The sequence below is a fragment of the Lepisosteus platostomus genome, chromosome 20 (genome assembly GCF_059453375.1).
Source record: "Lepisosteus platostomus isolate fLepPlt1 chromosome 20, fLepPlt1.hap1, whole genome shotgun sequence".
Lineage (NCBI taxonomy): Eukaryota > Metazoa > Chordata > Actinopteri > Semionotiformes > Lepisosteidae > Lepisosteus > Lepisosteus platostomus.
In genome coordinates, this window is record NC_142630.1 from 2,916,599 (window position 1) to 2,941,886 (window position 25,288).

General features: G+C 45.5%; 1 protein-coding gene and 2 long non-coding RNA genes across 10 annotated transcripts in view; 2 read left to right on the top strand and 1 right to left on the bottom strand.

Annotated features, from left to right (window-relative positions):
- Positions 1 to 242: 242 nt before the first annotated feature.
- The window catches only part of garre1 (granule associated Rac and RHOG effector 1), a 45,615-nt gene continuing 20,569 nt past the window's right edge, over positions 243 to 25,288 (bottom strand). For all 8 annotated transcript variants that reach the window (XM_088613860.1, XM_088613859.1, XM_088613863.1 and 5 more), the window contains exons 3-14: positions 17,132 to 17,344; positions 14,907 to 15,047; positions 14,465 to 14,560; positions 14,114 to 14,275; positions 12,896 to 13,054; positions 10,521 to 10,618; positions 9,899 to 10,024; positions 8,399 to 9,411; positions 6,500 to 6,671; positions 5,788 to 5,925; positions 4,926 to 5,004; positions 243 to 4,345 (exon numbers count right to left, since the gene is read on the bottom strand). In XM_088613860.1, the coding sequence (XP_088469986.1) occupies positions 4,028 to 4,345; positions 4,926 to 5,004; positions 5,788 to 5,925; positions 6,500 to 6,671; positions 8,399 to 9,411; positions 9,899 to 10,024; positions 10,521 to 10,618; positions 12,896 to 13,054; positions 14,114 to 14,275; positions 14,465 to 14,560; positions 14,907 to 15,047; positions 17,132 to 17,344 (2,715 nt within the window). In that variant the 3' untranslated portion in view covers positions 243 to 4,027. The remainder of the gene's footprint in view (positions 4,346 to 4,925; positions 5,005 to 5,787; positions 5,926 to 6,499; positions 6,672 to 8,398; positions 9,412 to 9,898; positions 10,025 to 10,520; positions 10,619 to 12,895; positions 13,055 to 14,113; positions 14,276 to 14,464; positions 14,561 to 14,906; positions 15,048 to 17,131; positions 17,345 to 25,288) is intronic.
- Positions 13,049 to 15,299, top strand: LOC148644268 (uncharacterized). Its single transcript, XR_015928679.1, has 2 exons — positions 13,049 to 13,168; positions 14,855 to 15,299. It is a non-coding gene; the product is annotated as an uncharacterized LOC148644268 (long non-coding RNA).
- LOC148644269 (uncharacterized) lies at positions 17,340 to 18,866 on the top strand. The gene is made up of 2 exons (XR_015928678.1): positions 17,340 to 17,477; positions 18,626 to 18,866. It is a non-coding gene; the product is annotated as an uncharacterized LOC148644269 (long non-coding RNA).

A 25,288-nucleotide genomic window follows, 5' to 3' on the forward strand; every position in this document is an offset into this window, starting at 1 on the left:
TCATGGTTTAGCAGAAAGACATGGTGATTTCATTACATTTTAATGGCTGTTTATGGATTGAACTCTATGATGATTTCTTGTTGGCTACAATATCCCAGGGAGGAAATTCATGATGGCTACACGGACTAAAAAAAGTTAAAGAAATGGGTAAAAAAAAATGACCCCTATTAATGTTATAAGTAACCCATAGAGTTATTCAGCTTTACAGTGCGACTGCAGTGCAGAATTAAACATTTCAAAGCTTTATTGTTAAATGTACATCTTTAATAAAGCAAAGTTGTTGTTGTTTTTTTTTTACTTACAGAAGCTTTTAAAAGGTAAAATACAAAATGTACAATTCCAGTTTCAAAAAACATTGTACTGCCCACATGAAGCTAATGCGCCTACAGTAGGTCACGTGAGCCGGAGTGATAGTACAAACCATCAGCACTTGGCAGTTTCAGCAAAGGAACGTTCATAGTGACACTTGTCACAGCAAGTGAAACAGGAGAGCTGAAGACAAACTGAGAACCTACCAGCATCAAAAAGGGTTTGGAAGTAAAACACACTTACAGCACCTACAATAACAAGTCGTGGAAATGGTTTAAGTTCGTCCCACTGGGTTTAGCATGTGATGAGAATAATCACCTCCAATGCCTTTGCCTATTGCACTACTCTTGTCCCCGAGGGCAGTGTCCATAGCTAATCACCCGCTGAGGAACCGACCGAGAACATTTACACTCCTTTACACAACAGTTGCGGACCGCTTAAAAAAGGGACAGGTATTAATCGTGGAAGGACGAGCACATGGACTGCGAGTTGGTTCACAGTTGCGATAATTCCATGTTTCCCAGACATCTTTTGTTTTCCTCAAGGTGAGAGGAGAAATCTCAATATTTAAGGCAGGTGTTCTGCAAGCCAAATATTATGAAGGCCACTGTCATCGCTGTTTGTTGTGCAGGTTAACCAGAGTTTACCATAACACATTTAAACTCCATGTTCAAGAGTCAGAAATCCATCGGCTTAAGGTTACCAGTTTTGCCAAGCAATCTATATAAGCTTCACTTGTGCATCCAGGACTACTTGACTGTAACCTAGAACTTAGAAGTCTCAAGGCCTGGTCCTGAAAAGCTCTATTTCAACTGAACTCTGAACTGATAAAGCGAAGCAGTTACTGGCATAAATCATTCATGTTTAACACGATCTTGCTAACCACTGATTGCAGACAACAACAAAACATAAAAGACTGTCTTACCAATGCAAGGTTACAGACAAGTGGCATAAGTTTCCTGGAGCTATAAAAAGAAGATTCTCTGCTACTATGGTGTGAAGCTACCATCTGTGGGAGATTATGACTGAACGCCTCAAAGGCAGAAAGTTTAAAAGCTTCAAACTAGACCACTACGGTATTCTGGGACTGTACTTGGTCAGAATTCCACTAAATAATCAGTCAGTGCATTACCCAAATTTCAGTTACTTTGGAACGCCACCACACAACTTAATTTGCTCAAAGCTCCACATGTAAAGCAGGAATCTTGCTTGAATCCTGGTGCTGGCTGATTTTCTGCTCATGAGTACTTTTAAAATGGGGAAAGAAGCTTCCTTTTGAGGCATCTCCCACCAAACAAAACCAACTAATGTCCTACCTTTGGGTCTGATTTCAAATTGATTTCAATGCTGGGAACACTTGGAAAGACGTTGAATAAAAAAGTAACTGTAGCCAACGGTTTATTTTCATGAAGGTTTCACTTTGATTTTGTTGTAGCAACTGGTAAACCATTTGACATGGCTGAGAAACTCTTTAATAGTTACAGTTCAAGGTCTTTATTATATATATATTTAAAAAAGCTGCAATAGTTTGGGATATCTTACACAGACAAAAAGCAACAAACCCTATTTTGATTGTGCAAAGCACGTAACTATAAAAAGGTTTATATACAGCAAACAATTCCTCTGTAAACATGGTAAGTATGTTAGTTTTCAAAAAACATGGTGTCTTAAATACAGGCAACATTGGCATCCGCAAACATCACAAAAAAGTTAACATTCTGGGCATTTAAACAGCCCAATTACCATATAAACCAACAAATATGGGTCCAAAACACCCTGATCTTATAGAAGTTTTAGTGTTTATAATGGCATATTTGGTAACCCTTAGATAAATGATGTAGTTAGAGGAAAAAAAGTAACATGTGCTTCTCACAATCTTAATGAAAAAAAAGTTATTCAATATGCCTCTTTTACTAATATTAAACATGTACAGTAATGGTATAACTATTTAAGAAAATACAAAAATAAGATTAATACTGTCAAATTTTGTACAAGAAAAATATTATTTAAATGAACATATGTTAAGATCTATTTATTTTAGAGTTGTATTGTCTTTCAGAACAAACCAGCCAATTGAAAACAAAACTTAAATATTCAACCATATAAAGACTTTTTTCAAGCTTAATATACAGTGGGGCAGGTTAACTATACACAGTAATTATTTCTATCATTATTTTTTTTAAATCTGAAGCACCATTCATCTCTTGAACAACGCTTTGGTTGGAAAAGAATATTCCACAACTGAGACTATAAACCATGGCACATAGTTACTACTATTAAACTACATTTGTCAGTTGCTGAAAAAAAGTAGTGTATCTCTTTCAAATTACACACCTGCAAACGAGTATTATATTTCTGCTGAGCCCGCTCAAAGCCTCTTTAATAAAAATGGAAGTAAATTATTAACATGAGTAAATTACAAGCTATGGAACAGTAGCTGAAAGCCGTCTAGTTCTCAGATCGTGAGCCCCTTTAAAATGTTTTGGCAGTTATAGCTTATTAGCCACGTTTTATTATAAAGTACAACTTGAAGGTTGTGGAGTTAAGTGAATCCCCCTCCCTTATCTTTACTGTTATATACCTTCAGCTGTAGTTGCAAAATGGATGAGCGCTTCTAATTAAATGCATAATGTTCATGCCACAGGCTATTTAATTCTCAGGGAAAAAAAAAAGCACATATACGTTAATTAAGCAAACATGCGACCATTAGATTAGTTGCATTTATGTGGATCGTGCACGGCTTACCGTGAAACTAACAAAACGTGATTTTAAAATGCATGTTTCTGAAATGGAAAGATAGATCTTAAGGGTTGAAATCGTCCCCTACGCTGCAGCTGGTTTAAAAAAGCAAGTTCAAAGACATCTTTCGGGTTTTGGATGAAAGCACGAGGCAACTAAACTAATGGCCGCAGCCTGCCTAGCGCTAGGGAAAGGCCTGGGACCTTGTACACAAGCCTATGTACACTTCTCCAGGCTGATTCCTGCGGGATTCTCTCCGGAGGCGCTACGCTGGGCCAGCGGAGACAACAGCAGCCCACCTCTGCTTCCCGTCTCCCGCCACGGCGGCTGACGAGTCCCCTGCCCCGTTCTGTACGTCGCTGTTTCCCGCGGCCCAAAAGAGCAATATCTCACCCTACTCCATCAGGGCATAAACATTTCATCACATTAGTACACAAAAAAAGACATGTAAGCTCACGTTTTTCTTTTTGCCGACTTGTAAACCATATTGTATTAACATTACAACTGTCCCAACACACAGAACAACACACATTTTCACCTTGGTACTTTATCTAGTCCACATGATAGCTCGGGATTTTAGAATAACTCGTGCTCAGCTGCAGGGTTATTTCACCCAAAGCTGCCATCATCCAGGACTAATAAAGGTTTTCTGATGTCATGCTCACCCAGACATAACCAGCCCAGCTGGGTCTGAGATTCAAAGCAGCACCACTGACCAAGGGGCTCCTGAGGTGGAGCTGGAACACAGCTACTCCTCTGACGGACAGACAGGACAGACAGGACAGACAGGACAGACAGGACAGACAGGACAGACAGGACAGACAGGACAGACAGGACAGACAGGACAGACAGGACAGACAGGACAGACAGGACAGACAGGACAGACAGGACAGACACAGCTACAGGTCGTGAAAACAAGGGAAACGGGACCCGGACAGGACAGGACCTCCCACGCTGGGGACAGCTTGGTGACCAGAGCTCAGTACTGGTGCAGGTAGGAGGGCCTGCGCTCGTGCTTGAGGGGGAAGGATTTGAAGCCCTTACTCCCAGGTTTGTGCTGGGAGGCTGGCGGCGGCGGCGGCTGGGCGTAGGGGAAGCCGGGGGAGATGGCGGAGGGGGCGGGGCAGTCGCCGGCGGTGGACCACACCGGAGACTGCAGCATGGTCACAGACTCGCCCCACTGGCTGGCGGGGATGGCCATCTGGTACAGCGCCGCGCTCTGGCCGGGCAGCGCGCTGGCGTGAGGCGACGAGTGCTGCCAGGGGGCCTTGGGCGGCCAGGTTTTTGTTTTACAGTCCTGGTGAAGAGAGACAAACGCAGGATTAACGCTACAGACACGGGCACACCACCGGAAACGGACGGGGGCTGAGGGCGGACGGCGGTAAGCAGGAGCACGACATCGCCGAGTTCTAGATCAGTGGGGCAGGAAAGGATCCAACAGGCGGCAGCGAGAGCTCTTTATAAACCGCTCGTTTGAAACCCGCAGGCTGTGTTCAGGCTGGAGTTTCTGCACTTTCGATGATGAAAAAGAAGCAGCGCAGCAGGCCTGATGCTGACAGTCACTTGCGCTGTGCTCGTTCTCCCACAGAGCTGGGAATTTCAAAACATGTGGCAGACCTGCAGCATCAGAGCTCACCCCTGATAATGTCCGAGATGAGTCTTAAATCAAATGCACTGAGGTTTAAATGTGAATTTGGATCACGCTTACCTTCAATCTGTTTCACTAATCTTTTAAAAGTAAAAATCATTTCTGATGTAAGATTAAATTTCATCAATAGAAACTGATGTTTTTTTTTAAGATGCTGAGACATTCATTAGCCTGTATTCTAAGAGAGACATGTGGTTTGGTGTTAGCTGCAGGAGGTGAGCCTTCGCACCTGACTGCTGTCTTCGCCAGCGTGATGGAGGGGCGGGGAGGGCAGCGTGCACACCTCCTGCTCTCCACTGCTGTGCTTCCTGTAGGACACAGGGACACCATTCAGACAAACCCTTCTTGCAACTCACGCTTAGATAACTTCTCCTAGAGGTCAGGCTCTAATAAAGATGGCCAACTGTGTTTGATAAAGGCTAAAATAGCTGAATATTAGGTCTTCTGCCTTTTAGTTTCATTCTTTCATTTATTCACTTTCTGAACACTTCTTCCAGGTCAGGGTCATGGGGAGCTGGAGACTCTCCCGGCAAGCAACGGGCAAAGGCAGGTTACATCCCGGATGGGACGCTAGTCCATCGCAGGGCACCTATTGGATTTAACTAATTTTTAAAAAATGACAAAACACCCTAATGCAAAACAAACAAACCGATAGTTAAAACATAACTTTAAGGTTAACTATGTATTCTCAATATTATGCAACATCTGCTTTTTCCTAGATATTATTTTTAAAAAACTGTAGGGCCGGCATCAAAAACAGTCAAATATTCCTACATCTCTAAATGGTAAATGTATCAAAAATGGGAGCATTCCTTACAGACGTTTTCACTTGTAAGACCGAACGAAGAGACTGAGAGCAGAAGAGCTTGGGCAGTGACTGAAGAACAGTCTCACTGGCACACAGTCAAAAGCACAAGCACCAGAAACTGATTTTAACGCACTTCTGGAAATCCCTAAAACACTCGAACATTTCATAGAAAACAAAAAGAAACTACTACTTACAGAATTCCTGCCTAACCAGATAAAAAGGCATGGCAAGACTGCATTAAGGCTGTGCTTCTTCTAGAAAGAGCCCTGCTCTGTACTCGTACCTCCTCTGCTTGACAGCTGCCACGAGGTCCGGCCCAGAGAACATGGAGAACAGGCTGTCCCCATTGGCAGAGGAGGCCTCGTCGCTGGAGCTGGCGGAGTCCCCCTGATTCGCCGACCAGCTGCTGTTTATCGCGTCTCTGTTCGGAACGCAACACAGCACTCTCAGTCCAGTGAGCCACACCGCTTGACGGACACACTCGAACACACACGGGTCACCGCCAGGACGCTCCGTACTGGACAAGATTATTCGAATACACCTGAAGAAGGCTCCACGGCCGAAACCCTGTGTTTTCTTTCTTCTTTTTTTTCCAGCATGGAATAAACCTATTACTTGTTCCTTTGAAGATTATTCTAAGCCCTACTCACCCACGTCATGCTGGCTGCAGAACAGCAACATCTCAGAATTCGGTGAAACAGAATAGGCTCTTTAGAGAACCCCACCCCCTTCTCTTCTCTCAGTAATTAAACAATAATAACGCCTTCTGCCCAGAAGATGGCGCTTGAGCCCTGAAACCTGCAGGGGCCGTTCAGGGAGCGGGGTGGACAAACACTCCCTACCGAAGAGGGGGTGACAATAGTGGGGGCTCTTTATCTCTTTTGGGCAGAACAAATATATTGTTTTCTTTGACAATCCGCCATTTTCCACACAGAATCAGACAAAGAACACACTGGTGCACAAGACGCGTCGAGCAGTGCCGGCGTCGGGCCTACCCCTCGGTGTAGTACTCGGGGTGGGGCCAGGTCCCGCCCCTGTGAGGCTCATCGGAGATCGGCCAGTTGCTCCGGGTGCTGCCAGGCTGCCGGACGAGCTGCGCTTGCCTCTTCTGTTGCATAGCCTGGCTGACCCCAGCCACGTAACGCGCGAACTCCGGGTCAGAGCCAACTGCGGGCGGAGAAAGAAACCCACCGTTTCTACCAGGCTCAGCTCTTCCCACTGCAATCAGCCCTGCTGTGGAATCTTTTAAGCCCAGCTGGCTAGTGTAGCACAAAGTGCACCATAGCCAGCAGTCAGCTGCAGGCAATGGCTCGTGCTGATAGTGTGGAAGAAATGGACAGTGTAAAATGGACCTGAATCCGCCTGCAAGAACAGAGTGAAAACACACTGCTGACCAGGCAGTGTCGAAATAAACTTGAAAACACCACCAAAGCGTTTTCTGATACACACACCATATGCCAAGAAGAAGCAGAGCCTAATTCTGCACTGAAAAAAAAAAGGTGGCACCTGAAGAGGCTGAACAGCAGAAAGTTGATTTTTTTTCTGTCTACTCTACAGGATGGTATTAAACTCTTGTGTTCCTCTGCCTGCTGATGCAGCTCCCTGCTCCTACCTCTCTAGTATCTGCAAGCAGACACACACTGGGCTCACCAGACTCAAAGCAAGCTGCTCACAGTCAAAGTAACAGCATGAGGAAAAATGCAGCTGAGTATCAATCCAGAGACTCCAGTCAGACAGCGTTCACTAGAAGGAAAGGCTAACCTATCTAGTTTGTCCGCAGACTGTCCAGTTTGTGTTTAAATAGCCATAGGATGCATATCTAATAATAAGCAGTGCATTCCTGCCCAGAAACAGACTGACCTTAAGCTCCTCTTACATGCCAGCTACCCTCTGTGAAGCTGTAGTTTCTCGAAGCTTGAGCTGACAGTTCAGGAGGTCAGTGCAATTTCAAAAGGTCAAATAATGCCTTGGACCCTCCATAAAAATCTAATTTACTATTGACCTCTGAGCTGTTAATGTTCAATTTTGAATGACCTAATTAATTCCCCGGTATGCCTTCTAATTGTGGAGCTGCTGTTCAATACTGTAATCACAGCTACTCCGGTTCTGCCTGTGAGCAGAAATACAGAGCCATGTGCTTCATGTCATGTTATTTCCTTGATTTAAACAGTTTTGACATTTTTATTTCTCCTATCTACAAATTTAGGATTGACTATAATCTGTTATAATCTTGCCCACTTTGGAGCAGTCAGAAGTGTTTGTTGTGACCGGTATTGGAAGGCCACAGGGGACTCTATGTTGCAGAGACAGCCCTGGCTCACTAACCTCACCCCACTGCAATAAATGTCCTAAATGTCCATATATATATATGAACACATATTTTCCCTTTTCCCAGGCCAGTGCTGTACAGTAACAGTACCCACTACAGATAAAGGCGCTTGAGTATCTACCTCACAGAAAGAACAAAAAAATAATCCTTATTAGTGTGTGTTTTTTTTTTTCAGGCAAGAGGAAACTATCCACCGGAGGTATAATAAAGACTTTTTTCCACGCCAGTTGTTACATCAGTCAGGAAAGGCGCAGTCCAGTGCTGACACAGCTTTGACAGTACAGCTTGCGCCAGGATCTGCAGGATCCAGAGGATCCCTGGAGAGTCCTGCCCTCATGGCTTTTACTTCTGTGATCTGAACTAAAGACGTGGCCATTACTGCTGAGCTAAAAGAGTCGGTGTCTGAAGGTTCAGACCCCATATCTGTAAGAGGGATTTCCACCAATAAGGATGTCTGTATTGCAGTGTACCCCCACTGGGATACCACACCAGAAATTCACTGGCCGAATGCATGAACGAAGAAAGCGGACACCAGCTGGGACTGCCGAGATGAGCTCCTACCCACCTGCTGGATCAAATGGAAGAATGTCCCCCAGGACTCCGAACACTCCCTCGTTCTGATCCCGGTTCGGCCAGGTGTTGTTCCGGGGGCCCTGGGGCTTCTGCCCCAGCATTTCGGACACGACGCTGTCCATGTAGGTGCTGACCAGCCCCAGGCTGTACAAGTCCGAGCTGAGGTCGGGGAGCCCCGGGGCGCCCCACTGTCCGATCTGCCCGATCGGGGACAGCCCCGCCGCGGGCGGCTGGGGGGGGTGCTGGGAGGACGTGCCGAGCCACTTCGGGGGCACGCGCTGCTGCTGCTGCTGCTGCTGCTGCTGGGGGGGCGAGGCCTGCTGCTGCTGCTGCTGCTGCTGCTGCTGCGGGCTGATGGGCTGCAGGAGGTGCTGATAAAACTGCAGCGCCTGCTGCTGGGGCTTCGGCAGGACCTGGGGGGGGCCGGGGGGCTGCAGGGCCCCCTGCGAGCCCGCCTGCGAGGCCGGCGGGGCGCCAGCGGGCGGCTTCTGCTCGGCCACGCCGGGGGTCGCCACGGAGTTCCTCCTCTTGACGAGGGGCGAGGCCTGCTGGGACTTGCCCATGTTGAAACCTGAGAGAAAGTCGATGACGTCCTGCATCTCCTGGTCCGTGGGCAGGTTCATGCCCTTCTCCTCCGGCGGGTACCCGTTGGGCAGCGGGCCGGCCATGCCCTGCGGGGGCTGCCCGGGCTCCTGGGCGCGGGGGAAGCTGCCCATGTGGAGGACGCTCTGGAGCCTGGCGTCGGCGCCGGCGGGGCTCTTGGCCTTGTCCTCGGCGCCGCCGCCGGAGAAGATGTTCCGGGAGGGGGTGGTGGGAATGGAGAAGCTGCCCCCGCTGCCGCTGCTGGAGGAGGTCTTCTTGGTGAACCTGGAGGTCAGCCTGGAGATGGTCTTCGGGAGCCCCCCCGAGGACTTGGGTCCGTTTCCCGCTGGCAGGTCCACCGGGGGCCCGAAGTCCGAGCTCTCCCGCTGCAGCTGGATCTGGATGGTGGGCAGGACCTGCTCCCTGCGGCGGGGAGGCCGGAAACACAGCCTTGTATCAACATGCCAGCAGAACAGATCTATCCAGTTTTTGGAGAAACCTTGTATACATGTACACACACACACAATGTGCCTGGCAAAACGTTTTATCATCTACCTGAAATGCAACAATGTGGTAAAAAATTAATCCATTAATCAAAACAAAGCACCCCTCAAGGGGGGCAAGGGGGGCCATGGTTAGCACTGCAGCCTCATAGCGCTGGGGCCCTGGGTTCAGATCCAGGCCTGGGGTGCTCTCTGCATGGAGTGTGGTCCCCTCATGTCCACGTTTCCTCCAGCTGCTCTGGCAGGAAACACCAGAGACATACTGGCACCGTTATTTGGCTTCTGAGAAAACCGGGCCTGGTGTGGGTGTGTGCGCCCTGTCTTTAACAATCACTGCAACTTTTAACGATCACTTGCTTTAAAGGCCTATCTTTAATGGTATCGAATTGTAACTCTCTCTCCCTTACCTGTGTTCCTTCCACCTGCTGAGGTCAAAGACAGCAGTGTAGAGCACATCCACTAGGCCCAGGGTTTTCTCTGGGTCCAGACTGCGCTGCAGCAGAGACATCGTGGCCGGATCCTCCTTCAGACACCTGCAGACACCATCACAGCTCCGCTAGAGTCACCACTCCACAGTGTGCAGCCAAAGACATGTCGCACCTACATCTCCGAACATGGACCTCAATCTTGAACAAGCAGCTAGTGAAGTCTGCACCTCTGCCTGAAATTTCATACCCTGCTTGTAAAAGTCATTTTTTTGCTCAAGCCAACTTTGACAGCTGCTAATTGTCTCCACGGTCTGACCAAAAGTTTAAACTTCATTTAAAGTGTTAACAGTGAACTAATTAGAGGTGTACATTTTATGCGTCTGTGGATGAATTATAAAATTAAACCTGCTTCAAATCAATATCACTTCACTCTGGTTTGGAAACTCTGGTCTGGAGGGGAGAGCTCCACCAACACCACATGCAGCAGCAGCCTGATGTTCCTCTGGAGGTCTCCCACCCCAGGACCGGCCAGGCCCAGCCTCGCTTGGCTGCCTGGATCCGGAAAGATTCGTCTAGAAAGTGGTAAAGAAATAGCTCCTACCATGTTGATGGCACTTGAACCACAATTCTAGATCCCTCCAGGGTGATCTGAGGGGCGTAGGCCTCTTTGTTCTCAATCTGAGCAGTGTCCACCACCACCTGTCAACAGCACAAGTTGCAAAGGAAGTGGGTCAGACATCTCAGCAGTGTTTTTTTTTTTGGTAAAGCTGATGACAAATCACAACAAAAAATAAACTACTTCACAAAACACTTAAAAACTCTAGCACAAACGGGGAACGTAGGAGAGCTGTTGCGCAATCGAGGAGAAATATGCACCAAGGGGCAATAAAATGTAGTGTCTGTACAAAGAGGACTAAACACAAAGCACACACCAGGGGGCGCTACACTTGTTCACTGTGAGTGGCTCATACGGGCAGAAGCACATGGTACACAAGCCTGCACTTAACTGTTCCAATGCTTACTGTTGTGCATTGTAATACATAATACATATCCAATACGTCCTGTGTAATGTGTATTGGCACATAGCTGCCTTAATACATGTGCTTGAAGAGATCCAACAAACTCTGAATGTTCATAACTTTTTTATGATGGCAGGGTTAGGGTGCATTTTTCAAAGCAAAACCAAGCAATTCATTTTGTCCATTTTGAGCTTGTTGGTACTGCAATCTTGGCAGAGCAGTGGTATTTATGGATTTATGGAGCATGGCCTCGCTGAGACCCAGGGTGGAAACTCTTCTACCAGGAACACAGAGCAGCAGAGTGGCTGCAAGGACACAAGACACTGACTCACTCAGGGCTGGCTTCCTCTGATGACTAACAGGAAGTCAGTTTATTTGTGTCTATCAGTGCCCTTTGCAGCCAGAGACTAACCCTGAAACAGCAATGGAATCCCTTGAAACTATATTCTGGGAATACGGTCTCTTTGTCTGAAACCAAATACTGAATTTGTCACGCGCAGTCTAACACAAGGGCTGGTTTTGAGCTGTTCTGGCCCCTGCTGCAGGAATTAAATAGCACATATCAGTGAAGCAGCATCAGAAAACTACATATTAAAGAACATATTTCACACTTTTTTCCTTAGAAATAAAACACAGAAAGTTACCGGGAATAATATGGAACTTTGAACGTACATCTTACACTTAGCTTGATGATATCCAACACTGTACTTTTCATTACTGGGAATGGGTTACATTGGTGTGAAAATAATTACAATTTTCATCATGAACATAAATATTTGTACTTGCATGTACACTAATAGCAAAATGGGAGACATGGGTGATAATCCAATCGTAATATCCATGGGAAAAGACTAACCACTGAAGACAAACACGCAAGTTCTGTTCCTTTCAGCCTATAAGATAATCTTGATAAACTGTTTGCTCCTTCCATTTTAATTCCGTAGGGGGACACCTAAAAGCCAGTGTTAAATGAGCTGTAGAGATACCCTCCCCCTCCTCTCCACAGAAGCAGTGGCCAAGACCCAGAACAGACTAAACACACCCAGGTCAGTGATTTGAAAAGGGCTTCCTGTCCAACAGGAAAGTAGGCCATTGTTTTTCTGTATGGCACAGGTGCATCCTCTGTACCAGAGATTGGGTTTGTGCTCATGGAGAAATACCATGAATCAAACACTGCCCATTTCTAACTGAGCCTCGTCAGGGAGGCTTCGTTGAGAAATAATTTTTTATTGCATTTATTGCATGATATAAGACCCTATTTATGCTCTATAAATGCAGAGTAGTTCCCAGAGGAATTTGAGTGAGTTACCTTACTCAAGGCTATAAAATTCAGCAATTCACCAGTCTGGAGGCTAGAGTCTTAACCAATACACCCCTGGACTGTCACATTTCTAAAAACAATTAATCCATTCATCACTTTCTAACAGCTTGATCCAGTACAGGGTTGCAGAGCAGCCAGAGCCTGTTCTAGCAAGCAACGCACACCCGGCAGGCGTCTAAAAACAATTATAACGCACAATCTGAACTGTGCAGCCATCCTGATGACATACTGACGGATAGTGACAACCCCAAACAATTCACCTTTATGATCATACAAATGGCAGAGTACCGTGTGTTCATAAAAACCAGAAACATTTCAGAACGGTGTAAAAACGGCATGTTACAAGTTTGATGTGTTCCCGTAACATTTACCAATACCAGCAATCACACACAGGAGCTCCTTTTTGTGCAACACTTGACTGTAACAAAGAAATAATACATTTCTTTAAATATTTCAAATAATATCAAAATAAGTTCCATAACGCACCACCCACAGTCTTCGGATGGGAGGAAGGACTAAACCTTGGTCTAAGAAACGCGTGTGATTTAAAACCTCATCTCTATGCCAAGAGGCCCGTCTCCCCAGGCACCACGCTGGTCCTCCTCTGGACCGATCGGCCCCCTGAGCTGGACTCACCAGCCCCGCCTGCCCGAACAGCAGCTGCACAGCAGTCTTGCAGGCCCCTCTCCAGCTGGAGGGGCACACCTGGTTGAGGACTTCGGTGACGGGGGAGTCGTCTCGGGGGGCCACTCCGTTCTGCCCAGCTGCCTCTTTAATCAGCTGCAGCATCGTTTGCTGAGGAGGAGGACAGAGAAAACAAACATCACAGCTGCGACGTCTCAGAGCAAAACCACAGCCCCCGACATGCGTGGCGACCAGGAGAAGCCTGGCCTCCTTGCGAAATGCCCGGTAATTAATCTCTTTCTCCGGCTATCCCATTTCACGTGAGCGGGATGAAAGGACGCAGTGTCCCTCGGTGTAGCTCATGGGGCCTGCTTGTTTTGAAATATTATAATCCATTGTGCTCTTTCATAATTGGTTTGCCTGAAGTTATTTCAACGTTTTTTTCCTGGGGTGGGGTGGGAGGTTGTTTTCGTTCATGGAGCGATGTCCAGACTTCAAAGGGAAAAGTGACCTGATGGTGAACAGGCTGCACTAATCAGATTAGCAGGAATTCTTCTAACTGCAGACGAAGACACTAACCAAAACAAAGCTCCACACAGGCCTGCCAGAACTGTGAAATGTATCTCACAAGTTGGCTGAATCTCACCTTGTCAAAGAAAGCAAGCTGCAAAAATGTATGTCTATTCCAAAATATTTATAAATCAGAATTTGGCTGACCAGTATGAAGTACGAAAAACTAGAGAAAAGCCTGATTTGCTGATTTGTTTTAAACGGTACACACAAACAAGGTCTTTTTTGGGGGAAAAATCATGAACGATATTTAATTACATTTCTAATTATGAAACAAAAAAGCAGGACACATAAGTCCTTGAAACAATTCACCTTTAATAAAAAGTATATTTCTTTCCACATCATTTAATCACTTATAATACCTGTTTGCAAAGGTTTTTGTGACATTATGTGGAAAGCAAGTTTAACAAAAAAGTTCAACCAGTATACAGCGAACTACTCGTACTGGTGTGCAGAACCCTCTGAGCTCCAGGTTACCTAAATGAAAGCCTCTGATGCTAAAACGGAACAGTCTCTACCAATTTTACCCACAGCTTTCTTTTGCTTATCAAATAAGAGTCGAGTGTACCACAGTACGGGGAGCGTGGGCACCCGGGACAGGGGCTTGTGATGTACCACAGTACGGGGACCACTGAGTGGGTACGCAGGGCAGGAACGTACCGTTTTCAGTTTGAGGTTTTCCGCCGCGGACTCGTTGAAGGAGACGCCCTTGAGGAAGTGCGAGCCGATCTGTACAGGGATGGTGGGCAGCTCGCACTGGAGGGGCTGGGAGGCGGTCTGCGCCCGGCCCACCTGCTGCGCCTCCGCCTCGCTGCAGCAGCCCTGGAGCCGCGAAACAGGAGCGTGAACCGCGGGCACAGGCAAGACCGACAGCACGACAGATACAGACTCCACAATGGGGCTTTCAGCATTAACAGAGCTTTAAAGAGAGAACGTTTTCTTGTGCGTGTTTATGAGAAGCAGCACAGAAACGGGATCTTTTTTAGGAAGCATACTGAATAGATCACACACCTGTAAAGCTGCTTCTACAGCTTTGGGGTTGAGGTGAAAGCCGCCCTTCAGGGTGTACTCGCTGTGCCCCAGGCTGTCTAATGCTACTTTGTACGCCTGCATGGGAAAACAAAGACCACATTCAATTCTGTAAAACCAAGACAAAGAAAGTTCCCTTCATCTGCAAAAGGCTAAGCAGTGCAACGTCTCCAGTCCAGTTTAGTCTACAAATTATCTTGTTAGGAATTCAGCTCTGTGTCCCGAAGGCTTTAAATATTTACAAATGTTTGTTAAAAAATTTGCTGTATCGTCAATACTTAAGAAACTTGATCACAGTCAAAATAGAAATGCTTCATATGCTTTAAATCCAAGGCCTAGGCTCTCTCTCCGTCTTCCTTCTCTCAATCACAGTGAGTGAAACCAGAGCCCAACAGTCCATCAGGAGCCCGGCCATGGGAACCACCTGCAAAGCACTGTCGATCTTCATGTTGAGCTCCTTCAGCTGGTGCTCGGGGATGGTGGTGGTCTGGAAGCAGAAGAGCTGTTGGACTTCAAGCCCCGCCAGGCAGCCGTCTCGGCCCCTCTCCCTCAGGCGAGACGTGGCCTGGGACAGAGAGCGAAAGCGAAACACCGCGAACACGTCAAGGGCCGGGCAACAGGAAAGGCAAATCGCACTGGAGTGCACACAGTCAGCCACTGCGCAGAAGAGCACAGCATCCGACTTGACCAAGAAAAAAATCAATCGAGCATTCCTGGTGTTACATCCACTTCATTGCATTTGTAACATTATGCATTGTAGTAGTTTGTTTTTTACACTACGTCCTGTATAAAATTAAAAAAGGAAATGCATAAATTATCTATTCATTTTAGCAGGTCATTTTCTCCATGTTTTCATCAATATAATTATTTTCATTTTGTTAAACACCTTTCCATTGATCCAACATCCCAAGGAGAAATCGGGCTTAATTTTTGGACTGTTTGCCTCTTGGTGGCATTTGCGTTAACCATGAATATATCCACCAGACAGTGTACTGCGTTCCTGTTTCTTATAGATTTGGACTTCAAAATTCCAAAAAAAAGATTTGGCAGTTGTGTGGTGAGGATGGTACAGAGGACATCTTCCTCTGGCTCGCCCACTCCACAGGCCAGTGACCGCTTGAGCACAGCGCTCGACAAGACAGCTGCCTTGCTCCACTACAGAAACTCGCTTCTGTTCAAGGTTACAGTTATTGTGATTTTATTTTTTTCTCTTTTGTGCGTTTTTGTTTTTACCCCCATGAAGTGCCTCAAACGCTGTTGCCGTACAAGGGCACCTATCCTGTCGCAATGAAAACAGGCCAAAAACACTTGATTTTTTTCCTCCCACTCTTAAAAGCGAGACGGGATTTCAGCAACGGCTTTGCGGGACCGGTGCTGATAAATGGGGGGCGTGTTCTCCGCAAATTGCACGACTGCGAGCATGAAGTGCTGCTCAGTGTTGAGGCTGTTATGAAGCAAGAGCCCTGGCCTGTACTGGCACATGACATCACTGTGCTCCTGCAGTTCAGAGAAGAATGGGGTCTGTTTAAGCCAGCTTGCAGCAGGAGGGCTAGAGTCGCACTTAATGGGCCCACCTCTAAGAAAGCCCTCCAGCTGTGAGAGCCCCCCCTACACATTCCACCAGGATATCCAGACTGATAACTGTCCAGACTAACACTCCACACGCCAGCACTAACAAACCATTCACCCTTGTTTGAGATCCACTCTGGCTTGTTACGTCCCACAGAGCTCAGGGCAGTCTGGGAACTCGGTTTCAGTCGATTAGGCAGTGGATAAACTTTTTCTCTCTGCTAGTCGTACAAACGCATTAATCATTCAGCACTGTTCACACCCCTTCTGCACCGGTGAAAGGTTTACTGGTCCACATCGGAACAAAACACTTCCACAAAGCAGGGCGAGAAGATGCATCCCAAAGTGTTAATTCACCTTACCACTACTTGGATGTTGTGTTAATTGTGATCAGGGCCAAATGAACAAATTCCACAGTAATTCAAAATTGTAATGAAAGGGCTCACAGCACGTGTTAAACTGTTAAACACAGGAATTTGTTTTCTGGTCTGGATCAAACGGTTTGCCTTTAAAAATGTCCTGAAATGGACATACAAGCTCTCACTTGAGGCTAGTTAGTTGGAAGAGGCCTCTTTTTTCCCTTGATGGGGGGGGAGTTTATTCCAAACTTAATTCCTTCTGAGACAAATCCCACACTAAATATTTCTGCAGCTGAAAATAAGGCCTTTGTTCAAGGACGTCACAGATCAAAACCAGAAATACTGGTATTCATTCTGAAACACAAGGGGCTCCCAGAAACCAATGCCCCACATTTTAAAAAGTAAACTCACAAGAAAAAACAAGAGACCTTCAGTGCTGAAACCTGGAAAAGCAACACACACTCCTAATCAACAACACTCCTGCTTCTGTGACCAAGATTCCCCGATTCTTTAACACTTTGGGCAGCTGCTTTCTGGCCGGGCCTTGGACATAAACCGCAAGTGGAATCAAGATGAAGTAAACATGCAAACAAACCCAGCACCGCAGTTCTCCCAGCTCGTGATCTACCAGGGCAGGAATGCACACTTAAAAATACACAGCCGGGCCGCTGGGGGCTGCGAGCGGCGCGGCCTGTAAAAATAGCGGCGCCTGCCTGCGTACCTCGGCTGCACCTTTCCAGGACCTGGCGGCCTCCTCCAGCTCCGACAGGGCCCCGGCGTCGGTGCCGGGCGGCCGGGCGCCGGCGCGGCGCTCCTGGGCCTGGGCCAGCGCCTCCGCCAGGCAGGACTGCGCCACCGGCTGCACCTTCTGGAGGGCCTGGGACAGGAACTGGAAGTGCACCTGCATGACCGTCAGGAAGCACCGCCCGAGCACCTGCGGGGAGACAGACAGACGGACGGAGCCGGGGCTGAGCGCGGATGCGGGGAGGCCGGAGAGGGAAAGGACCGGCTGAAGTCATCCCCGCCCCGCTGTCATGTTTGAGTGTTTGTAACACTCCGAACTACTGGTATGATTTGCTCTGCTAAACGGCAATCCCAGTACATCAGCCTCCAACAAAAATAACATCATTAGCATTTTTCACAGCCTTACCCATTTACTATGCAGGCAGCATAGTGGTCTGCTATATACAGCCCAACAGCCTTCTTCTGTACTATTTAAACTTACACTTCCTAATTACATACAGCATAAGCATTAACATGAGCTGCAATATTAATACCTCAATGCTTATGAAATTCAGTTTAATTTCACTCAAACCTAAAAAAAAAACACAGTTAAACATTTTATTTAAATTGCATTTTCACAGATCTCCTGTCTACATACAGTATAAGCAACTGAATGGTCTATCCTCAAGCCACCATAAGGACCTTAAGGACTAATGGTCCAGCATTTAATCGGAGATCTGCCGATTCAGGTCTTCTTACACTAAGATCAGCCTCCAGTTTTATTTTGTCGACGTACCACCTGTTCTTTTTTTCCCCTTGTGCCGGGTTTGAACCCCGGAAACTGTACAGTGCTTTGTGGTTTTTGAAAATTAAAATGTTTTATAATTACTTGTATGAGCAGTAATCTATGTCTCACTCACAAATGAGTGGAAACAAGCCAGAAAGAAGGAACATCAAAGCCGACATTCACTGGCAAGTGTAAAGTCCCTTAAAAAGGGAACTGCAATCTTCCCCATTCACAAAATCGCTGTACAGAGAAAACCACAAAGCTTTATTCAGAACAGATGACTATTTATACTTCATCTACCATTGTGAATAACCTCAACCCTGTTACAGTGAAGCAGACTAGCTATGTTTTTTTTCTTAAAGTGCATGAGAACAGAGGATTCTCCGATGTCTTGAATGTCTAGAGTGTTCGATTTCTGTTCGGTTTGGGTTTCTCCCACAGTGATCAACCTGGGACCATTTAAGATAACCTCAGCAACGCCATGCTCCTGGAGCTCGATAAATCAATGCATTTAAATTGTACGCTCACAATGGAAAGGAGCTTCTTGCCAGTTTCAGTCCTATCAGGGACCTGCTGTCTTTGCTGTGTGTGTTTTGCTCTTCCTGAAAGAAACCTGTGTCCACTTTTGAGAAAGCTCTGAGGGATAGACTGGTACACATCACACAGATTTCCTGAAAGTTGTTTCTTTCATTTTGCTTTTCACAGAACAGCACAGCGGTGAGGGACAGCACTACGAGGTGGCAGGGGAAAATGCCTTCAAAGCCCCACTTGTGCATCGCAGCCCAAGCACTGGTGTCAAGCTGAACACATGCGTGGCTGTCAGCTGCTTCAGCTGCTAGTGTCACAGACACCTGAAGAGAAGCTGCTTCACTGCTCCTGCTGCACAGCTCATCATTTAAAAGACTAACAAGAGCAGGAAATAAATGGATTTGTTGCACTACAAAAATGAATCTAATTAGGCATTCTTAAAAAATGAGAGAAAGTGACAAAAAGAAGTAAAAACATGGCTGGGTAGCTTGTTTCATACTCCCACAATGCCTTGAGTAAATAAGTGCCTGCCTGTTCCACACAGTGTAAAGAGTTGCCGTCTTCTCTTTGTGCAAGTGAAAGCCAGTTTTATGACAAACTATACCAGTTATATGTTATAGTAATTACAGAGAATAGTAATTGGAGAGAGGCAGTAAGATTGATTGAGGCATTTCACAAGGGTAATGAAATTAATACGTGACCATACAACATTAAGCTGGCTTTCAGCAGCTTCAAAAACCCAGCTTTTGATACCGACTTGAAAACACACAAATTTCCCCTTGTCACAACTGATCAATTCAGTCTGCCTCTTTTATGCACAGATACTGAATAACTCTTAACATCAGTATCCTACACGTGTGTTTTCCCAGGAACAAAAAACACAAACTGTATAGATCTTCAGTGTTAAATGGTATTTAAATATCTAAAAAAGCAACTGATGGTTAAGCCTAAACTGCACGTAAATGAAGGGGGTTTGAAAAATACTCTGCTCCCTTAAAAAAATAAAATAAAATCAGGGGAAGCAAGGATGAAAACTAGTGCTCATTAGAGACCACAGGCAGCATGTCCAGAAGTTTTACAAGCAGTGAACACTCCATCAAAACTTACTTTTTTTCCTGTAATGTGTGAGTGAGCTGTTTTGATGGAGTGCAGACTGCTCGTGTATCTCACAGGACTGTTGGCCTTTTTTGTATGTCTGCAGGCTGACGCGTTTGAAGAGCCTGGGACCGAGACCAATGGTTAATATACAATATAAATGATACACAGAACACTGATCCCCTGGGCCCCGTTCATGGCTTTCACACTACAGCCAAGTGAAACAGTTTCCTCACCCTGATCCAAAAAAAAGAGATAATGAGATGCTAGGTGAAATTAAAATACTTCAGTTTTTAAAAAACTAATGACTGATTTGTAATATAACTTCATAAAAACAATTTTTTTTTACCTCTTTCCTATAAATCCCTCCAATGTCTCTCGGTTTGCCACAGAAAATGAATGAAGTAACTAGCAGAGAAAGCTACGAACACTTCATGAATTGAAACAATGCGAATATTAGCGAATCATAAAAAAAGCATTTATTAATGATCTCATTGATCATTTTAAGAATTGTGCATTTCAAACGATTTGTGAAGAATAAGATTTTTGCTGCCAAAACACAATTGATGAATCATTCAATCATTAATCAATCACACTGCGGGGATCTGCTCGTTACTGCATAAGTAAAGTCTAACAGTATGACTGTGTGATGTCGATATCACATCAGTCTGTGATGCAGAATCAATGGGTGGTATACTTTCCTTATTTTGCAGGGCAATGCAATCTGTCACATCCATCACAAAAGTAAAAACAGGCAGGGTAGGTCTGTGAATTCAAACCCTTTCCTGAATCGGGAGCTCAGTCACTGCTTGCTGATGACAGCAAACTGACAATTCGGGAGCATGTAAAGTTACATGATGTACAACGCAAGTCTTTTCGCCACTTAATATTGTACATAGGGGAAGACGTGATTAAACATTAATATAGCTGCCTGAGTACTTACATCCCTTAAAGGAAACATGCAACTATTGGGCCTATATAACCCACGCAGTAAGGAAATCTTAATAAAATAAAGTCCAGTCCCACTGTAACACCATTGCTCAGCAAAAGCTAAAATTTCTTTTGAAAATTCAAACAAGTATGGGCTTTCATACACATTTATGAGCAAGTGGTTACAACCACTGAGCATGCCCGAGCACACTCTCATGGGAAAATGATGCACAATAATTACGTCTCGTAAATGACTTGAATAAAACACTCTGGTCACAACTAATTCGGGAGGACCCGAGCCTTTTTAGGGTCTTTTTCAGATTTATTCTCAACTCTTGGAAGCTCTGGCCTCACAAGTACACTGATGCTTTCCCCCACTGCCGCACAATGTCCACAATGCAGCTCTGAAGCTGCAAGGACAGAACACGTATTTGAATCTAATCCTATATACATTTGGATGATGTGGCATGGAAGATTCGAATCAGGACCTGGACTGCTGTGTTTGCGGTTTGAGACAACAGCTTTCTGAATGCAGAAACTATCTTCGGTGTGTTGAAGAAGTGATACAACCAAGAGTGCACTTACTTCCTTTTTGTGTGTCATTTGTTAAATGAAATTAGTTATACATGCTACTGTATTAGGACTTGGTAAGGACTAGGTGAAGGTCAAATACGTCTCAATATGTTAAACCATAAGATCTTAAGGGGGCGTATTTTTCCACCAGACTGCATTGTGCAATTTATATTTATGCTTTCAAACATATTCGAAATCCCCTTGCCTACAGCAGCACAATTACGGCTAACTGAAGTTTTAAAGAAGCACTACAAAAGTGCTTTCACTGGAGAAAGCAATGACATTATACAGAAATTTAATGGCATAAATTCCGTGCAATATGAATAAATTTAGATGACTCCTCGATACCTGCCAGTCATAAAAAACACTCGAGCACCAGACAAGACGATGTTCCGATCTACAAGGCTCAGGAAGCTAGCAGGCCTGCTGGGATTGAAAGCGTGTGCTCCTATGGCACGAAGAGGCAGCGCTCCACCAGTTTCAGGTCATTGAAAGGCTGTAGCGGCGGACGAAGGGCATCTGAATGGCACGTTCTCCTGGACGAACGACACAGGCTCGGGGAGCACACTGACAGCGCTCCACTCCTGTTATACTCTGAGCCCGTCATAAATAACCTCTGTGCATCTGTTTCCAGACTGATTTATGTTACTCCTGATCTCCAGTGGCTGCTATACATCACTGAATAACAGGAACAACCTAAATCACGACTCCGATGATACTGGCGTTTCCTGCCATGGCTATATTAACCCCTTCCTTGCTGTCAACCTGGACTACCCTGATGAATTAAAGGTGTCCGGCACAGAAAGTCAGACTTATAAAAAGAGTACAAATGCAGAGTGTCAGATGTAATGTTGCAAACCTCCAAATTCAAATAAAGTGCTCAGAGAAGCTATTGGTAAAGGCCCTATTCAAAATAAGGTTTATTATTAGCAATAATTAAAACAACAATCTTGTGCAACATAATAAGGAGTGTGTAAAGGAAGAAGTGGTCAACATGGAAAATTTTAATTTCCCTTACATAAGTGAGGACTAAAAAGGGGGGCATCGGCAGAAACATGAATGGCAGATAAGGATGACTGCCCCGCTTTCTCAGATTGTCAGAGAACAAGTGATCCAAGCATTGTGGACTGAATAAGGAAGACAGTGGTGAGAGAACCAGTTGGGAACTGTGATAACACAGCATGCTGAAACTGTACAGCTTAAACCCAAAGCAAAGGTCCGTAATGTCGGGAAAGCAGACCATGAAGGAATGAGAGTTCAAGACAAGCAGACTGGGATAAAAACTAAGGAACCAGCAGAGAATGGATGGCTACAGTTGAAAGATATTCTGCTTGAAGCACAGAACCGATTCATTCCCAAGCGTGAGTAGGTCAAAATCCTGAAGTTAATCAATTAACATGGATATATGAGGAAAGCAAGCATTTTATAAAACAATTGTCTAGTATCAGTAGATCATGGACTGTGAGAGGATGCAGATAATGGAGTATAAGGAAGAGAGAGATCTTGGAGAGATCTTGGAGAGGACAAGACAGAAGAATATTGTAATGGAGGGTAAAATAAGGTTCTTTTTCCCCAGTTACTTTTCAGCAAAGAAAAAGTAAAGGATAAAGTTAAGGGTTTCAGAGATAATAATGGGAGCCTTTTTTCTATGTTAAAGGGAAGTGACATATTATATTAATATTTTATGCAGGCCTTCATCATGAAAGAAACTGACAACATGCCTCAGGCTGAGCAAGACAGCTCTGCGGTATATTAAATATTACCAGAAGAATGACAGAGGTCTTGCAGGTACTAGAAGCCCTTCAGATAAATCTCTATGGCCGGATGACATCCTACCAGCTGTACTCAAGGAAACATGGTTATTCATTGGCTCAAACAATGCATGCCAATGCAGCACCCACCCACAGACAAGAGGGACAAAACCAAACCAAGCACTTGTAAACCAATTAGTCTTATTACTGCTAGATATGAGGTGCTGGCAGCAGGCATTCAAAAAAAGACAAGGTTATGGATTGAGAACTGGTTATTGGACAAAAACAGATACAGTACAGATAAGGAGTGAATGCTCAAATCAGGGTGATGTGATTATCGGAATACCATAGGGATCTGTATTAGCATCACTGTACTTAATTTACGTCAGTGCTCTTGATTTTGGTATAATCAGTCTAGTAGGCACATTCACAGACGATACCAAAATAGGAGGATCAGGAAATACTCCAGAAGCAGGCTTGACAGGAGCCTTGGATTACTACCAAACAAACAGCCAGATGTGCCGAAGGGTCTCCTGGCTGTTTGTAACCACATGGTCCAGCGTCCAGGATGTAAAAATAGTTCATTTCCATTCCTACTGGATTGCAAAGGGCAGGCAGCACAACCAACTAGATCTTACTTTGCCAAAGTTCACGGTATAAGCACGCGATGGGATGTATTTAGTTTCTCAGCAGTTTTACACACTGCCATGATAGTAAAATTTTTAAAGATCCCGAGAGTCTGCCCATCGGCGTTATTGACGCCAACATGAGAGCCACCTGTCAGAAGATAACATGATTTTATTTACTGCTAGGGGGATACAATCGGAGTGCATGAATATAAGAAAACAGTAGAAGAGCATTCAAGTTTGACATTGTATTCCACTTTAAAATACTCGTGCAGCCAGCTGTTCAGGACAATTGCAGCATTAAAATTTGGACAGTTCTGTCTGCAGTGTTTCATCCCTCTGTGGTTTGGTTCATGAGCACAGGAGACGGTCTACTAATAAACCGTGACATTTTCAAGCATATTTGGCAGCTGATCTCCTTTAAGCTGCCAGTGAGCCCTTCTCAGATTAAAACTTTTTTTTCCACCTCCCTGACTGGAAGTTTGCAGTCCTGTATAACATTCCAGTGGTCTCCTGAGCCCTAAGCTTTATTTTACCATCTCTAAACATACAGATATTTTTTAGATGAAGCAGCCTTCTCTTCGGCAGATTTAGCACAAGACTCAGCAATGAGGCCAACTTGCAATGAGATTCAACTGCTAAATCTTAACATTCAGTTGTTTATTAACATCTTTGTAAGATGTGCATTAAAGTAATATTTAAAACTTGAGAACCGATTCAAGTGTGCAAAATAATTTTCACTATACTGAAGCATGATTTCAATTAAACTCTCAACCTTAAAATTCCTGTGCTGCACCGACTCCTTCATGATATGTTCCCTGAAGCACTGCTTATCTAATTGTTGACGTTGTCTAAAGACAAAACCAAGAAACACTTAACACTACAGACTCTCAGATCCATATGCTTACCTTGGGCAGGAAATATCTGCAACAAGACTTTCTGAAATCAGAAAATAACCCATCATAGTCCAACCCTATATGCATCTCAAAATAAAGCTTTTAAATTGCCTTATACCAATATTATACATCAACTCTCAGGAATAAGAAGTGACTCATTCTGCATCTTCAAAAACTATGCTGCCCCTTATATTTCACAAGCACATAAATCTAGCCTGGCTCTCACCACGTTTACACTGGCGACTTGTTTCTGTCACACCACCCTGCTGGGCGATATTACAGTAAATATTGAGGAACGTTATGTCAGCTTTCTGGAAATACTGTCCCCAAGACCACCCAGGGGGTGGGTGATGTTGTAATAAATGACAGAAAAATATCAGCCTAAAACACAAAACCAAGTTCACAGCTGACAGTGAACCGTTGCCCGAAGACGCCGACATGAAGGGAGACTGCTGTGGTGCAAGACCACTAAGAACAGCGGAAAACAAACCGCATGCTCAAGCTCTGGGCAGAAACATTCGCCTGATCCTCACGTCAACCACCTCTGCAGAGACGGATCGCCAAACCACCGAGACCGGTGAAGCAGGCGGCAGTGTTACAGCCCCCCGCCAGCGGGACGGAAGAGACCGCGCAGGAGAAAATCGAACAGATGGCGGGGTGCGACGTGACCTGCAGTGCGCTGACGTCACTCCCGGGAACCGAGAGGGTGGTGGCTCTCCGGCCTGTGGGCGGGGCAGGCGCCGGCAGGGGCCTCGGAGCCACGCAGCCGGAGCAAGTCGCCGCCGGGCTCCGGCAGTTCACTGGCCCTCCACCTGCGGCCCCAGGACGGGCCAGGAAACTTGAGCGCACCCCGCGGGGAGAGGGCAGGGGGCAGAAGAGCAGCCCCGCCGCCCTTCCTCGGTAGAAGCACAGCAGTAAGATACCAGCCGGCAAAGGATCAGTGCTATGAGCTGAAGAACAACTGCTTTC